General features: G+C 44.0%; 2 protein-coding genes across 2 annotated transcripts; both read right to left on the bottom strand.

Moving 5' to 3' along the window:
- Nucleotides 1–287: 287 nt before the first annotated feature.
- Nucleotides 288–12,158, bottom strand: LOC137305367 (ras-related C3 botulinum toxin substrate 1-like). The gene is made up of 6 exons (XM_067974204.1): nucleotides 12,121–12,158; nucleotides 11,340–11,411; nucleotides 7,656–7,773; nucleotides 7,431–7,493; nucleotides 1,955–2,114; nucleotides 288–415 (listed from the first exon to the last, which is right to left on the bottom strand). The coding sequence occupies exons 1-6, from the start codon at nucleotides 12,156–12,158 to the stop codon at nucleotides 288–290; spliced, it is 579 nt and encodes a 192-aa protein (XP_067830305.1).
- Nucleotides 12,159–14,770: 2,612 nt separating this feature from the next.
- Nucleotides 14,771–16,756, bottom strand: LOC137305366 (ferritin heavy chain-like). The gene is made up of 4 exons (XM_067974203.1): nucleotides 16,600–16,756; nucleotides 15,769–15,915; nucleotides 15,295–15,420; nucleotides 14,771–15,101 (listed from the first exon to the last, which is right to left on the bottom strand). Exons 1-4 carry the CDS (start codon nucleotides 16,699–16,701, stop codon nucleotides 14,946–14,948), a joined length of 531 nt encoding a protein of 176 aa, XP_067830304.1. The 5' UTR covers nucleotides 16,702–16,756; the 3' UTR covers nucleotides 14,771–14,945.
- Nucleotides 16,757–17,676: the final 920 nt, after the last annotated feature.

Genomic DNA, 17,676 nt, shown 5'->3' with positions numbered 1-17,676 from the left:
TCAGTAGTAACTTTCAAAAGGGAATTGGATAAATACTTGAAGGGGAGAAAATTGCAGGGCTGTGAGGAAAGAGCAGGGGAGTGGGACTAATTGGATAGCTCTTTCAAATAGGCGGCATAGGCACGATGGGCCGAATGGCCTCCTTCCGTGCTGTAAGATTCTATGATTCTATAAGAGGGGAGAAGATTGGTAACAAAAACTCCAATCGATTTCAAACTCCTTTATGTTGCACGACGTCTCAGAAATTGCCCTGGGTTTACCCCACCAATAATTTCTAGATAATTACTCTACAGAACACGGCACTGTAACTTTCTCTTCTGTACTGGTTGGAAGATCACAGCCCGAATGGCCTCCTCGAATATCATCTTTAGGCCCTTCTGTTTGAACGCCGAACTTTCAATAAACTTCACCGCTCCTGTAGAAATTAAAAATAAGACAGACACTTTCAGCTCTTGTCCTCCTATTGTATTTTGCTCAGTACCTCCCCCTCCAAAACTTCCTTTATCGACTTTAACGGATCGTGGGCAGCATGCCTGCGATTTCCTGATGTGGATGGCCGGTGAGTGAGACTCATCCCCGGGGAGTAGACTTTTGTGAAATTGGCCCTATTACGTAATGTTTCTGAATGAACTATTGTTAAGGTAGAAGGGCCTGGAAATTTGGGTGTGCCCATTTTTGGCTGCGTGGGGGCAGGGAGGGGGTGCGGGGGGAGGTGGCAGGGTGGGGGTAAGCACAGGGAATAATCAAGGCACCCCCGACGATATAGGGCCTCATTGACGTCATGGCGGCGAGCTGCCCAAGCAGCGGCCCTCGGGTAAGTGAGGAATTGAGGGCAACCGGGTTGGGAAATAGCGGCAGTGATCGGTGGGTGGGTAGTGGCTGGCGTTCTTCAAACAGGCGTTATGCCCTTCATTTACATTTGCAAAGGACCTAACGTCTGTTTCAGGTGTGAGCACTGCACACCGATCTTTTGGCCTTTACCAATATGGCGGGTGACGCACTTCCAGCTCATAATGAGCATGTGCTCCCTGCCCGCCATGTTGGAGGCCTTGCGGGCCATTTAGAGCCAGTAACAACACTCAAGAAGCTCGACACCATCCAGGACAAAGCAGCCCGCTTGATTGGCATCCCATCCACCACCCTAAACATTCACTCTCTTCACCACCGGCGCACCGTGGCTGCAGTGTGTACTATCCACTGGATGCACTGCAGCGACTTGCCAGGGCTTCTTCCACAGCACCTCCCAAATCCGCGACTTCTACCACCTAGAAGGACAGGGGCAGCAGGCACATGGGAATAACACCACCTGCACGTTCCCCTCCAAGTCACACACCATCCCGACTTGGAAATATATCGGCCGTTCCTTCATCGTCGCTGGGTCAAAATCCTGGAACTCCCTACCTAACAGCACTGTGGGAGAACCTTCACCACAGGGACTGCAGCGGTTCAAGAAGGCGGCTCACCAGCATCTTCTCAAGGACAATTAGGGATGGGCAATAAATGCAGGCCTTGCAAGCGACGCCCACATCCCATGAACAAATAAAAAAAGTCTGCTGAATTTCTGGGCCTAGCTGTCTTCCCCTTCTGCCCACAAAATGGAGAACGGGTTTTGGCGGGGGAGATAGTTTTCGGGATACAGGCCAGCGATTTTGACTTGCAGATCAGATAGTATATGGAGATCTTGCTCCAGGGCTAATTTGATTGTGTCTCATAAAAACATGAACGGATATCGAGCCCTAGAGGAGATGTGAACATTTGGTCGTCAAGTGACTATAAATATTCCATTGCATCTTGAACTTGATTGATTTCTTTTTGTTCAGAGGATGGGCACACACCTTACCCCATGCCCTTATTAACACTATGATCCAATATATGTCGCCACTCATGAGACTGTCAATGGTCAAACCAATGTGCAAAAAAAGCTTTTTGCTCCTCTTGTAGAAATGTCACATACCAATCTCCTTCGCTATCTGTGCGCCTTGTTCGTGGCTGATGGGCGCCAGGTTCTTCTCCTTCAGTTTCTCTATGGTTTCTTTGTCATCTCGCAAGTCCAGCTTGGTGCCCACAAGGATGATGGGAGAGTTGGGGCAGTGTCGTTTCACCTCAGGGTGCCACTGTGTAAGGAGAAGCAAAAAAAATGGTCAAGTGCTGACTTATTGGCGCAGAAAATTTGGCCAACATGGTTCCATTTAAGGTTTACTTTTGTTTACTATTGTGCTTGTATATCAAAGCTATGGAAGCCATATTGTTTCCCCCAGCTTGAGAGTCTAGAACTAGGGGACATAGTGTCAGGATAAGGGGTCGGCCATTTAGGACTGAGATGAGGAGAAATTTCTTCACTCAGAGGGTCGTGAATATTTGGAATTCCCAACCCCAGAGGGCTGTGGATGCTCAGTCGTTGAGTATATTCAAAGCGGAGATCGATAGATTTTTGCACTCTAAGGGAATCAAGGGATATGGGGATAAGGCAGGAAAATGGAGTTGAGGTTGAAGATCAGCCAACATCTTATTGAATGACGGAGAAGGCTCGAGGGGCCGCATGGCCTACTCCCGCTCCTATTTCTTATGTTCTTATGTTCTCCATTCATGTGATGTCATTGCCATCCATTCATAATCAATGGATGGAAAATCTAGCCCATTATTTGCATCATATCTGGAGAATCTTGGACATCTCACCCACATTCCTGGTAGGAATACTTAAAAAAGACTCGTCATCTGATCGGTGCACCTCCTCTCACCTCTTGCCCCCATCTCCCCCATCAGAACCTTTGTCTTTCTCTACTTTATCTGCACTATTAAAGTCTTTGACCATCTAAGTTTTCTTCTCTTGTTCCCACTAGAGTCCAAATGTGCCGTTCTACATGTTCCCCCTCCTCCCTGTATTCTCATTGTTATTGAAATCAAGAATCATTACATAATTTCCTACGTTAATCCATGACTTTCCCAGACTGTGGAGCGCTGCCTGGTCAGTTTTCTAACAATTTGACGGCCAATTTTTCCACTGAGTGATGTACTATTGAACTGCATTGTAATGGATGCCAAAGGGCAGCTGTTTGAGAATAAGGCCAATATTATACTGCACAAAATTGTAGCGCCTGAGAAAATGGTTTAGAGTAACTTCAGTTATGTGGAGAGACTAGAGAAACTGGGGTTGTTCTCCTTGGAGCAGAGAAGGTTAAGGGGAGATTTGATAGAGGTGTTCAAAATCATGAAGGGTTTTGATAGAGTAAATAAGGAGAAACTGTTTCCAGTGGCAGACGGGTCGTTAATCGGAGGACACAGATTTAACCAAAAGCAAAATACTGCAGATGATGGAGATTGGAAATAAAAACAGAAAATGCTGGAGAAGCTCAGCAAGTGAGGGAGCATCTGTGGAGAAAGAAACAGAGTTAACGTTTCAGGTCGAAGACCTTTCGTCAGAACTCATCAGGACACAGATTTAAGGCAATTGGCAAAAAACGAGGTGAGACGAGGAGAACATTTTTTACACAGCGAGTTGTTATGATCTGGAAAGCAGATTCAATAATAATTTTCAAAAGGGAATTAGTTAAACACTTGAAAAATCTGCAGGGCTACGGGGAAAGAGAAGGGGAGTGAGACTAATTGGATTGCTCTTTCAAAGAGCTGGCACAGGCACGATGGGACGAATGGCCTCCTTCTGTGCTGTATCATTCTATGATTCTACGAAGGTAGTAGGAAGCAGATGACTGGTAACCTTTGAGATCTGTGCTCCTGTTACAGTGATCCAAATCCTGACTGTCTTCCTGTTGGAAGCTTTGTCTATTACACAGAAATAATGAGGGAAACTGAATTGGGGCAGGTCATAAATCATTCAAATTCCATCCAGCATTTGCATTTTCTGTCTCTCCCACCCACGAGGGCCAAAATTTCTAAGTGTTAAATGCAAATTGAAACAAATAAACCGAAAGCAAATGGGCAAATGTTGAACAGAATGTTTAGAAGCTCGGGATATTGGATTAGTCTGGTGGTTTACTAAGTTCCCTGTGCTGGTGCATCCCCTGCAAATATTGACACACTCCCTGGGACTCACCTCGACTCAACTTCTTAAAGACAACAGGGTAGATGTTCATCGTGGCCCGTATCGAATGGAATGTCCGTTTTACGCCCCGCCGATACTCCGGTCTGTTGAGGTCAATGGGATTGAATATCTGGGCGTATAACGGGCGTCCGATGTGACACTGCCCATTTTGTCCTCTACCTGAAGGCAAACACTGCCACCATTGCAGAAAATCATCTGGAATTTCCGCTCTCCTGCCATGACTTTGGCGGGAAATACAGCGTAACTGGTCTTTTACGCCGTTTCCACCGATCCTCCGTCAAACTTACATGAGAACTCTGGGGAAATTCTACCCCAAGGTTTCTTTATTGGCAATATAGCTACATGCTGAACTTGTAGGCACACTGGCATTTTCTCACGCAGATCAGTTGGAAACCCAAGAACACTATTCTTATTCCCCAAACACCTATCCTTTTTTCAAGAAATTTTCCTCCCTGACAATTTTCTTCTCTTCCCTCTGGTGCCTTGCCCGATTGGCCATTCACGTTGCAAGTCTGAACAATAGGTTTTAGCGAATTATTTGGCCGCAAGAGGCATCACAGCTGAGCCTGATCCTATTGAAGGGATGGATTTATTTATAGCTCAAAATGAAGTTGAGCTATGTTGTAAACAGCAAACTTCCAGAATGAGATAAGTTTATTAATTGTTTTTATCTAGTAACATGTAAATGGAGTGAAACTATGCAGATGAAAATGTATCTTGGTTTCTGTAGGATACTGTGTTTAATTCAATGCCATTTATATTTCTGAATTGTAATACTCCATAATTAACAACTTGCATTTATATAGCGCCATTAACGTAGTAAAAAGTCCCAAGGCGCTTCACAAGAATGTAATCAGACCAAAAATTGACACCAAGCCAAAGAAGGGGACATTAGGACAAGTGGTCAGAGAGATAGGTTTTCAAGAGCGTCTTAAAGGAGGAGAGAGAGGCAGAGAGTTTTAGGGAGGGATTTCCAGAGCTTAGGACCTAGTGGGCTGAAGGCATGGCCATCAGTGGTGGAGTGAAGGAAGTAGGGACCAGAGTTGGAGGAATGCAGAGCTGCTGGAGGGTCGTAGGGTTGGAGGAGGTTACAGAGATAAGGAGGGGCGAGGCCTTGGAGGGGTTTGAACACAAGGATGAGAACTTTAAAACGGAGGTGTTCGGGGACCTTTAAGCTTTGTCAGTTTGCCTGGGAAACCAACTGCATCCAAAAACAAGCTCCTAGGCTAATGAGTTATTGTATAGTCCTGGTAAGCAAGGGGATGTGGGAAATCTGCGAGGATAGCTACTGAAAGATGTTGAAAGTTTTTGAACAGAACATTTCTGAGTCCTGAGATTTGATCAGAGGGCCGGGACTCGTAGAGTGAGGCTGGCATTACATACTTCATAATTCAGGACCTACTGATGCTGAGGTGGAGAGGTCAAAGACATACTGAGTAATCCAGATTACATTAGTAATCCAGAAATTACTCTTCCAAAATAGGCTTTTCTGAAAAAAGGGTAATTAATCCATTTCAGATTTTTCCCAATTTATTGATTTAGATTTAATATTTTGACTTGCTAAACTATTTAACACTTTCCATTTCCATTAAATTGTGCATAATTTTAGTTGCTTAAATCTGTAAAAATTATGATTTATGTGTAATATTTCACCAGAGAGCGGCAGTATAGTATTAGATTACTAATCAATAAAGAGATCACTGCAAGTAATGGTAATCGTTAATCTTTGGGTTATGCAACACCAAGAAGGGCAGATTATCATTAAAAATACAGGGTCCGGATTGCAGGAGATAAGGTCCACTTAAGGGAACTATTGAGAGAGAAAGGGGTAAATTTTCAACTTGGAGCCCCAGTGTAAAGCTTGTTATAGAAACCGCCCGATTTGTATTTCCATTGATTTCAACGGAAACAAAACTCAGGCCGTTTCTACAACAGGCGGCCAATCTACAGTGACAGTTTTATGCCCAGGCTGCAAGTTGACAATTTATCCCAAAATGTTCTATATAAAAAAAACAATTTGTAATACAGTTTCCACAACTTACGCCCTGGCTTAACACGGGCAGCCATCTATCTCGGCCAAATGGCCCGAACCATTTCCCATTACCATAAGAGTCAATTACAAAGGCACTGCTTATAACGCATTAAGAATGCCGACTATTTCAGGCAGTTCCCCATGTACTTACCCCCCACTGACCAATTTAAAAGGCTCTGCTAACTTCAGGCGGAGTTGGGTTTCCGAGCAAGTTCAATCAGCTGTTCACACCTCGTTAAAGTGCAATTACCTTAGTGATGAGATTCTGGATGCAACTGCTAACAATTAGGAGAGGCAGTCGCTAAGTGAGATATCCTGTTTTTAAAAATATGTTGGTAATCTACCTTTTTGGTTTTAGCGTCCACCACGTAAAGCGGGCAAATCGCGTTAACACCAACACGCCTGCTTTAAACAGCGGGGGACTATAAATACCTTGATGAGCACAAAAATCATTAATCAATAAATGTCTAGGACTGGGGTGATAACCAGGCTTGAGAGGATATAGTTGCAATGAGAAATTTGGAAAAACTAAGGTTGGACTCATCAGAGCAGAGAAGGTTAGGGGGGGAGTTGAATGGGACGTCTCAAAATTATTAAAGGGTTCAGAGAATAAAGGATGATTATTTCTACTGGTGTATAAAATTATGAGGGGCCTAAATAGAGTGGTTGGGAAGGGCCTATTTCCCTTAGTAGAGAGGTCAATAACCAGGGGGGCATAGATTTGAAGTAGAAGGATTAGAGGGGAGTTGAGGAGAAATCTTTTCACCCAGAGGGTGGTGGGGGTCTGGAACTCACTGCCTGAAAGAGTGATAGAGGCAGAAACACTCCTCGCATTTCGGATGCAGTACTGAGGGAGTGCTGCACTGTCGGAGGTGCCGTCTTTTGGACGTGATGTTACGCCAAGGCCCCTTCGCATTTAAAGAGTACTTGGATGTGCACTTGAGATGCTGTAACCTACAAGACTACGGACCGAGAGCTGGAAAGAGGGATTAAGCTGGATGGCTTCTTTTCAGTCGGCACAGACACGATGGGCCAAATGGCCTCCTTCTGTGCTGTAAATTTCTATGATTGGACAGTGAATCTGGAACAAGGTGACATAAACTCAGAAGCACAAAGGAAGAAGACAGTTTTATTAGATTATGGAATGCACTACCACAAGTAGCTGATTGAGGTCAAGGCATTGAATTGGAAAAACAGTTGAAAAGGAACGATATTAAAATTTATGGAAAAATAGCAGAGAAGCCAGATTGGAGTAGATCTCTCCGATGTGACCCACACAGATACAATCAGCTAAATGGCCACTTCCTGTGCTAAAAGTCCAAATGTCCCCTGACTCACCTTGACACGGACATTTTGAAAAGAAGCAGGGCTGACCAGGGAAAAACAGATCACAAATACATCCTGGAAAAGAGGAAAGTAAAATGAACAACCGAGTAGTCCTACAATAGTATTGTTTCATTCCGCTGAACTCCACGTCAAACTATTGTGCTTTCTTAGGAGGTAACTTGGTAAAAGGAAGAAAGTAGAGAGACAAAGAGAGAATTGCTGTGTTAATATTCTTACAGTCTGCGGGTAGGAGAGTGGTCGGAGCCTGTCATAGTCTTCCTGTCCTGCTGTGTCCCACAATCCTAGGTTCACTACGTGACCATCAACCGTCACAGTGGTAGAATAGTTATCAAAACTGTAAAGGAAGGCAAAAAAAGACTTCAGTCCAAACAGAAACTGTGTAACTAGTAGGTGGGAGCCTCTCTAGGCTAATTTTCATTTACTAGACAGATGTGGATTTTAAAGTAGGTGTCAGCCTTGGCTCAGTGGGTAGCATTCTTGCCCTCCTGAGTCAGAAGGTTGCGGAGTCAAGTCCCACTCCAGAGACTTGAGCACAAGATCTAGGCTGACATCCGGGTGCAGTACTGAGGGAGAGCTGCACTGTCAGAGGTGCCGTCTTTTGGACGTGATGTTACGCCAAGGCCCCATCTGCTCTCTCAGGTGGATGTAAAAGATCCAATGGCATTATTCGGAGAAGAGCAGGGGTTTTTTTTTCCAGTGTCTTTGGCCCAAAATTTACCCCTCAACCAACATCTCTAAAACAGACTATCTGATCATTGTGTTGCTGTTTGTGGGAGCTTGCTTTGTGCAAATTGGCTGCAGTGTTTTCTACATGACAACAGCGACTATACTTGTAAAGTGCTTTATTGGCTGTAAAATGCTTTGGTTGAGGTTGTGAAAAGTGCTATATAAATGCAATTCTTTCTCTTTCTATATTGGGAACACTTTCAATACAAAACTAGGTAGAACTGGTGGCCAATAGGAGATATTTGTATTTTGAATGGAGACCAGCCATTTTAAGCGTCCTCCACACATGACTGGGAGGTTCTCCATTGACATTCTGCGACCACCAGGATGGACTAGATGGACCTCGGTCTATCTTCATCCAGCAATTCCTACAGGCTTAAAGTGGCAGCTACTTAACCAAAATACGAGGACTGCAATGCTGAAAGAGTGAAGGGGGAGGATATCCATGTTCCCAAAAACACAATCAGTGATTAGCTGCCGGGAGCAGAAAAAGTTTGCTCTAGGCCAGGTGGGGGCAGGAGAAGCTGCCGCAGCAGAAAGGGAGTCCCGTGAGCAAACGGAGAAAGAGGGCTGAGCAGAAGAATCAGCACGGATGACATTGGGGCGAGGAAGTGGATATCTCCAGTGGGGGACAGAAACGGCACAAAATGATCAACAGGAGGTCCCTGAGGAGAAATATCAGCAGGGGTTGACATCAGGGGCAAAACTGGAGGGGCGGAACTTCAATTTCAGTGCGGAAGACCCGATATGCTCAGCAGAACATTCAATGAGGTTGGATTTGGGTGGGTGGGCGGGTTGGAAGGGAACCTGGAAGCCTGTGAGTTGGTGAAGGAAACGGGAGTCCAGAGACGGAAGGGAGGCAGGAAAACTAATGAGGGACGAAATACTGAAACTTTAAAAAAAGGATATACAAATTGTTAAAGTTTAAAATGGGCTCACCAGTGTAACGGGAATAAAAACACAGCAGGACATCGGGTGAAATATAAGATAATGCTACAGTGTGGAGAGACAGCTGAAGAGCTGGGAGATGCAAAACGGAAGTGGAACAGAGCCACCACTTGTGGGAGGGTGTAATTACAGCATGACAAGTTTATAAATGCAAAACCCATTCCAAATATGGACATAGGAAGTTATTTTGCAGAAATGTAAACTTTTTTTTAAAAATGGGATGTGGGCATCGCTGGCGAGGCCAGCATTTATTGCCCATCCCTAATTGCCCTTGAGAAGGTGCTGGTGAGCCGCCTTCTTGAACCGTTGCAGTCCGTGTGGTGAAGGAAATGTGGGGGTACGAGTGGGAGCGAGCGACAGAGCAGAGCAAGAGGAAGGGGAGGGCACAGGGGTTGAGGAGATAGTTCAAAGGGGAAGACGTGAGGTAGTGATGGGAATGACAGTGTGCTGGGAAGGGGAGGTAGCGGGAAGGGGAAGGGATGGGGATGCAATGCGAGCGATGGGTTGCGGGAACGTGAGTAACTGGGGAGAGGAATGAGACGAGGGCCACATTTTCCCCACAACCCCCACGGCAAATGCAACCGGCAACCACTGGTAGCTCCTTTCCCCGCCACATCACCCATCACCTCCCACCCGAAAGGAAACAGACGGAGGGAGGAGCAAGGAGTCAGAGAGCAAGAGAAGCAGAAGAGGAGACACAGAGAAAGAAACAGCAACATGAAGACCACATAGACAGATGAGAGAGACAATAGTCTCTGACTTACTGTATGTGATGATATGGGAGAACAACAAGTAATAATGTATTATATAAAAACAAAGACAAAATGTAAGGTGTAAAATGGGGACTGAATATGTACATATTTTATACTATGGGCCTTAACATTGCTCAACTGATTCTCACCACAACTACAGTGGGAATCCATTAGAGTGGCAGGGAACTCCGTTGGGACCTAGATACAGAGGGTCCCAGACTTGCACCTGAGATTGCTGTGACCACTTTGAAGGAAGACCCCATCCAAAAGAAAGTCACTGACGTGGAGGGAGCGGGCTTCGAGGGCGGGGACTCCCTAAGCCAGGAGTTCCTGCATCCTCAGCCTCTCAAGAGGCTTCCCAAGCTGGTAGGCCAAGAAGGAAGAGGCACACCAGCCTCAGCATTGACAGGAGTGGGGCACACCTCAGGGGTCCAGGCCTGGGTCGAGAACTAGACCTCTGAAGGAAGGTAAAGAATTTTTCTTTAAATTGGGCCCTTATAAAGTATGTTTTCAAAATCTATTGAAGAAATATAAGTAAGAGGCAAAGCGCTAACTTTACAAACTAAAAATCAGTTCACTGTGTGATTGGGCGGTTGAGGGATATTCATTGGCTTCGAATTGTCACAGGGCGGTCCTGTTATTTTGAGAAGCTGACTTGGGTTGCCATCTCTGGTTGGATATATTCCTGGAGGTTTCATCACATGACCAACCGCCCTGCCCCCACATTCCCGCCATTGGTCGACCAATCTGCCCATCCTCATAACATACCGCCTTCGCACGCCAATTAGAAACGCAAATAGACTCTCCGTTACCCGATTGGATGATTCTTGACTGTCAGTCAAACAGTTTTTTTTCCCTCCAAGTGTCCAATCTATTTATAACTAGTAAACAAAAATGTTCAAAGAAAGTTTAAAAAGAAACACAATTATCTCCTGGGTGTTGCTCGCAGCAGTGTCCTGGAGATTAGTCTTTATTCCTGGAGACTCCAGGGCGATCCTGGAGGGTTGGCAACCCTAAAGCTGACCAATATAAAAGCAATGTTGCTTTGGAGGATCAGGGCAGTTGTAGTCCGCAGTCAAAGGAGGCCGGCAGAGCAGCCAACATCCCACAATACACCCCTTGGCAACACCAAGGCACACTTGGAAAACCGAAACAATACACTGTCTTACCCTGGTGGTTTCAGGTACACCACTAGTTGGCACTAGCGGGGTAATTATACGAATTTGCAGTAGTGGGGCGGAGCTTGTTCCGTATCTGGAAATCTGGGCACACGGTGCCCGCGACTTTAATATCAATCAAAATGACCCACTACATTATCAGTCTCACTTGAGCCAGAGATGGAAGACCTGGGGTGTGAAATTGCAAAAATGTAATCGCAACCCGAGGAATTTCAGCACCTCTATCCCCAAAGCAAATGTTTCTCAAATTGAGGGGCACAAAGTAAAAATTTTAAAAAGTAGCACCAGATACTCACACAGTAGGAATGTACTCCTCAGGGAAGTCGTTGGTTGTGTAAGTGATAAGAAGACATGTTTTACCAACAGCTCTGCAAAAAGAAGAGAGTGTCCAGCTTATCGTCAGTCCCACGGAAAGCAATGGGAGTTTTGCTGTGTGTGCAGTGTCAGTGGGGCAACACCAATGGTGAACCATTGCTGGTGTAAGGCATTCTTTCCTTTACTCTTTTGTCGTCCCCTCCCTGCTGCCAAACAGTTGCCAGTGGATTATTGCTTCATCATCAACAACAACCTGCGTTTATATGGCGCCTCTAACGTTGCGAAATGTCCCAAGGTGCTTCACAGGACGGTTATCAAACAAAATTTGACGCCTGGCTACATAAGGAGATATTGGGATGGGTGACCAAGAGCTTGGTCAAAGTGGTAGGTTTTAAGGAGCGGCTTAAAGGAGGAGAGAGAGGCGGAGGGGTTTACGGGTGGAATTCCAAAGCTTATGGCCTAGACAGCTGAAGGCACGGCCGCCAATAGTGGGGGTGAAGGAAATGGAGGGGGCACAAGAGGCCAGAGTTGGATGAATGCAGATTAGCCCAACATGCAGCAAGTTTACAGCTGAAAAATGGTCACTTGGCCTGAAGGGAGGCAAGCCTCTGTGAAACGTATTCAAGTACAAGTCAGTGCCTTCAGGAAAGGGAGGAAGAATGGAAAGGAATCGATCTTTGTATCACTTCCAGATAGTTCAGATAAAATATATATTTATATAAAACAGGTAAAACCATCAGGGAGGTGATAAGGATTACTCACCCATCTCCCACCACCACGCATTTGATGTTTTGCATCATTTAACAGTCCACACATATAACTTTTTTTCAGTAAAGTATTGGAATAAAAGCGCGAAGACGACCTCTCGTCTGTAAAGTAAACGTCCTTAGCTTAATCCCTTGTTTGTGTCCGTGAGCTTCTAAACTCCCTTCCTCTCAGCCATTCACCTCTGGATCTCTGCTAACTGAATACCTGCACACTGTGCACACAACCCGACCAGCTATGTAGGGAAATTAGTTTATGGGTAATTTAACTACCAAATGAGAGTGTTGTGCGTTGAATTTTATCAATAAGCCTTTTCTTGCCAACTGGTTAGACTTGGAGATGGGTGGAACAAAGCAATGCTGACCATTGAACTCCAGGTCAAGCATTAACCAAGTTGGGAGAGGGGAGAAGAGGAGAAGGATTGAGGTGGCCAATGTTTGAGGTGAAATGGGCAGTCAGATACAAAGTGCGACCACCTGGAAAGTGGGTGTCCCTGTATTCTGTACCCCAGCACCAGAAGAAAGATCAGGATTAAAAACTCCCATACCAAACACTGATGAACAGTAATCCAGACGCCATTTCCTTGACCATTGTCCCAGTGGTGCAGCTGCCCCATAGAAACTGCAGCAACAATATGCAAGTGGATTGCAAGAATGCTCCTCCTCCTCTTCACAGTGGACTTTCAGTACCTTAATGGCCAATACTTCCACATAATGTGGAAATAAGGCCACAATTCAAAATTCAGCCATTTTGGAGTTATAGCAGAATCAAGCATCAGACTGATATATTTATTTAATTTAAAGTACCATTTGTGTCCAGATCAACCTTTTGCTGCTCTGGGAGAATGGTGATATCTGAACAAATGCACCCATCGACCATTCCATTAAAGAGGGTGACTCACCATCAAGTCACTCTTTAAAAATCAGAACTACTTTAACATCCTTTCGCTCATTGTTAAATTTTATTAATTTATTTCCTTTGACCATGAATGGTATCATTACCAGAACTAACTGGGAGGAGTCACTGAGCCCAACATTGAGAGGGAGCTTGTTTAGCCTTAGAGATACAATCAGTTAACACAGGTGTGCTGGCTCAGATGCATGAGAGAGAGGAAGCTGCATCATCTGTAGAGATATAATCAGTAACACTACACGTAGCCTGGAAGAAATTACTGAGCTCAGTAGAGCTATGCGCCTGGAATTTATGCAGGGATTCTCCTTCTCGCTCACCATATGGCACCAACAACTACTTGCATTTATATAGCGCCTTTAACATAGTAAAACAACCCAAGGTGCTTCACAGGAGCGTGGTCAGACAAAATTTGATACAGAGCCACATAAGGAGATATTGGGATGGGTGACCAAAGGCTTGGTCAAAAATAGGTTTTAAGGAGAGTCTTAAAGGAGGAGAGGTTTAGGGAGGGAATTCCAGAGCTTAGGGCCTAGGCAGCCGAAGGCACAGCTGCCAACGGTGCAGCGATTAAAATTGATGAAAACAGCCCAAGATCCATGAGGCAGATGCAAATCAAGCCAAAAAGATAAGCATGTAGAGGTTAAGAGCTGATGTTATAAGCAACAGGAGCAAAACCTTGTAAAAATGTATTGCCACAGAATTTAATCATGTCTGCAAGCACGGTGTGAGGTTTGGTGCATAGTATAGCAGCATCAAGAATGTGTACTTGCTGGCTAACTGAGACTAGGAGGAACCAGGGAGATGGCTGCAGACCGCAGGTCTCCAGAAGAAGGAGTCAACCAACACCATTTCTGCAGAGATTCTCCTCTCTCCCACCAGCTGGCATCAACACTATTTCTGCAGGGTTTCTGCCAACCTTCTGTTGAAAGATTGAGAGAACATTGGAAATTTGCCAATGTGAACATGTACTCACTTCATCCACTTCTGCCATCAACCATTTAATATTAAAGACATTATAGCCTGGATAATATCCCTTATGTCCTAGCACATCAATAGCTCTGTAGCACAAAACAGTTTATGCTTTTAACTCAAGTTCAGATTTCCTAGGAATTTACAGCAACAAGTGTTTTTCCAATCAGCTTACTTCCCTGGTCTTTCACAAACTTCTACCTTGTAGTGTGGTGGTAATTGTACTGGATTAGAAATGCAAGGCTTCAAAATCACACCTTAGCAAGTTGCAAAATTGAACAAAAAATGATCTGGAATACACTGCCTGAAAGGGTGGTGGAAGCAGATTCAAAAAAACTTTCAAAAAGTGAATTGGATAGCTCTTTTAAAGGGGCAGGTACATGCACAATGGCCTCCTAGTGCTGTATCCTTCTATGATTCCATGAAAAAGAAATCCGGTAAATGCTTTGAAAGCCACTCCCATCCCTTCTGGGCAACTAAGAATAAATCATGGCCAGAATCATTCAGAGAGAATAAACTTTTAACATATACTCAAGCCAGATCATGGGAAAACCACCATTATGTATTTTTTAGATTGAAATCATCTGATGATTTTGTACCTGCACCATGGAGGAGCAAAGGAGTTTGCAAAATGGCCTTTTGACCAAATCCTGCATATGGCCTATGTCACATTACTCACAAGTAGTCAACCTTGGAGCAGATGCAAATGAGGCTGAACTGTTTGCATAACCATTATAGAACACCACGAGAAAGGTCAAAGACAATGCTAGCTTAGCTTTTTATTTGAAATAATTGGAACACATTAATCATGCTTACAGCACCTGGTACATCAAATCTCACTTTTTTTTTCAAATACTGATGTTCCATTTCATACCACTGCAGAAGACACTGTTCACATGTACAATAGACAATTTAAATAGTTGTTGCAATATTTTGTCACATTAACTGTTCTCCTCTAGAGAGAGCTTGTCAAACAGATACTCTCCCATGCCAATCTCAGGAGCTCCCAGACGGTTCAGGTTGGTGATGTAGTCCCCAAGTTGCTTGATGGCCTTGACCTGCTCATCCAAGTAGTGAGTCTCCAGAAAGTCACATAGCTGGAAGAGAGCATATTATAGGTTCATCAAGGCAGCTCCCCAAAATGAACGGGGATCAGTATTATCAGACCAGTTCTCTGTTGAGGCTATTGCTTTTGGCAAAATTCATAGCCTTCCAACTTTAGATATTGGAATTACTGGAGTCAAAATTCATAAAAATGAGGACAATAGAACTATACAAAACAAAGCTTACATGAGGGTCAGTCTGGGTGGTGGCAAGTTGGTGCAGATCCAGTAGACTCTGGTTCACATTCTTCTCCAGCTCCAGGGCGACCTGCATTGCCTGCAGGCCATCGCTCCACTCATCTCTCTCTGGTTTCTAAAGGGAGAATAATGGAATTATGGTACTTAAACTTTACAAGGTTCAGCAGGTCCTTGTATCTAGTTACTCCATGGGTGACAAATGGAGAATGAACAATTAGTGATTGGAAATACACATGGATCAGTCAATCAGTCCAACATGCACCTTGTCGGATCTCCCCTCCACTTTTCAACCCAAGCAGCAAGGGCCATAGTTTTGCATTATTTCACATCTCAAGCCAAGACAAAAAAATTCTTTCTATTCACTCCTACATTTATGAAGTTTAAAAGAACTAATTTAATTTAGCAACTTGAAGCTCAAATATAAAAGCAGCCATTTTGTACAGGGCCGTTTCTCAATTCCAACCTTCACATCCTGTAGGAGGATGCGGCCTCCACGCCGATTCTGGAATTTCATCAGCTTCTCGGCACGTTCCCGCTTCTCGTGGGACTGATGTTTGAAGAACCTGGAGAAGTTGTCGAGAGCAACATCATCCCGGTCAAAGTACGACATCTGAAAAGAATAATCCAAATCCTATTAACATGTCGACCCCAGCTCCAGTCCTCAGGTGATTCAGAATTTAGGCCCTCTAGTCAACTTATCAAGTTGAATATTCAAGATTAAAAAAAGTTATTCTGCACTGAAATCACTTAAACGTGAAAGACTAAATTGCCAAAAAGCCAAATTAGTTATTCTCCAACTTCCCAGTTTGGCCACACAAGCCAGCCGCTGATGAATGCTTCAAAAAGGAATACAAACAGATGAAATGGGGAAGCAAGAAAAAAATGAATGATATTCCTGTCAATACAATATAAAGAATGGATACAGATTTGGTAAAGGCACAAGACTTCTAGCTGCACCATAATTGGTCTTACTAAGATTGGCTGCAGCTCACCATAAAGCAATTGTGCCAAGATTAATGGTGCCACAAAGCCTTAATGTTTAATTAGGAAAGCAGTATTCATTGTCAAAATTAGATCAGGTTTGTAACAAAGCTCCTATTTCAGTTATCTCCACACTCATGGCAGGGGTGGGGGGGCACTTCTCACAATGCACAGTTGTCACCAAATCAGTTCCAACAAGTTGCAGTCAATGCAGTTTCATTGGAGCTAAAACAGGAAAAAAAAAGGCCAATAAAGCTCACTTTAAATAATGGGAAATATTATTAAAGATTACAGCTTCAGATGGAAAACTCACCACAGAAAGATAAAGATAGGAGGCATAGAGCTCCATGTTGATCTGTTTGTTGACAGCAGCCTCACAATCCTGGTGGTAGTTTTGGCAAATCTGGGACTCCATCCTTTACGTGAGCTTTTGGACAGGAGAATCAGTTCAAACACTATTTAAACAGCAACAATACTAAATGTCTAAGACTTTACCCTGAGAAGACTTGAATTTATACTGTGGGAGGGATACACCCACCTGTTTAAAATCCAGGAAATGACATCATCTATGTTGATTAACCACTCTTGTTAACCAATCAAGCAGTTGCCATGTTTCAGGACTCCAATCAACACAGGATAAGCTTTGGGTATGCCTTTTCTAACTAACCAATAAGGAGAAATCTTTGGGTATGGTACCCAAAGCCAATCAGAACTTTACAGAATAGACTCAATGATGATATTATTGCTAATTGTTTCTTTGACCTGAGCAGTCTCCGTTGTTTCTGCATCACAACCTATTTATTTCTGCAACTTGGTGAAACATCTGTGAATACTTGCCTCAATTAATCAGAGTCTTGTTAGCTATTTGAAAATCCAAGGGGTGTTTGAGATGTGTATCCATGTAGGATCCCTGTGAGTGTGCAATGTGAACCAGCCTTCTGATTGCCCCTCAAGGTCCTTAATTGTGTATCTATCCAATGTCAGGGAGACTCACCTGACTCTAACCCAAATGAGAAGGTGTGGATAGAAGTGTTGACTCTGTCTTGAGGGAAAAGTCTCTTTATTGGTTGATGTAACTGGTTCATCTGCATTACTGTAATACTAGCACATAGGTAGGATGGAGAGGAGATGAGGGAAAGAGCGAGGAAATGTAGAAATGTGTGTGATGTTGACCATTCATCCCTACCTAACGCAATCAGGTAACTTGACTCACCTGCCGTTCACACACTATCAATAATATCAGCCTGAAGGGATCCCATAATAATAGTTATGTAGAAATTCAGTCAGTATTTGGAGAATGGACAATTCTTCTCTCTTTGAGAGAAGGCCCTTGTACAGGACTATTTTGAACGGACCATTTGAGTGGCACTAGGCTAACTCAATGCCACCA

The sequence above is a fragment of the Heptranchias perlo genome, chromosome 40 (assembly GCF_035084215.1).
Source record: "Heptranchias perlo isolate sHepPer1 chromosome 40, sHepPer1.hap1, whole genome shotgun sequence".
Lineage (NCBI taxonomy): Eukaryota > Metazoa > Chordata > Chondrichthyes > Hexanchiformes > Hexanchidae > Heptranchias > Heptranchias perlo.
This window is presented reverse-complemented; position numbering and strand designations above follow the sequence as displayed.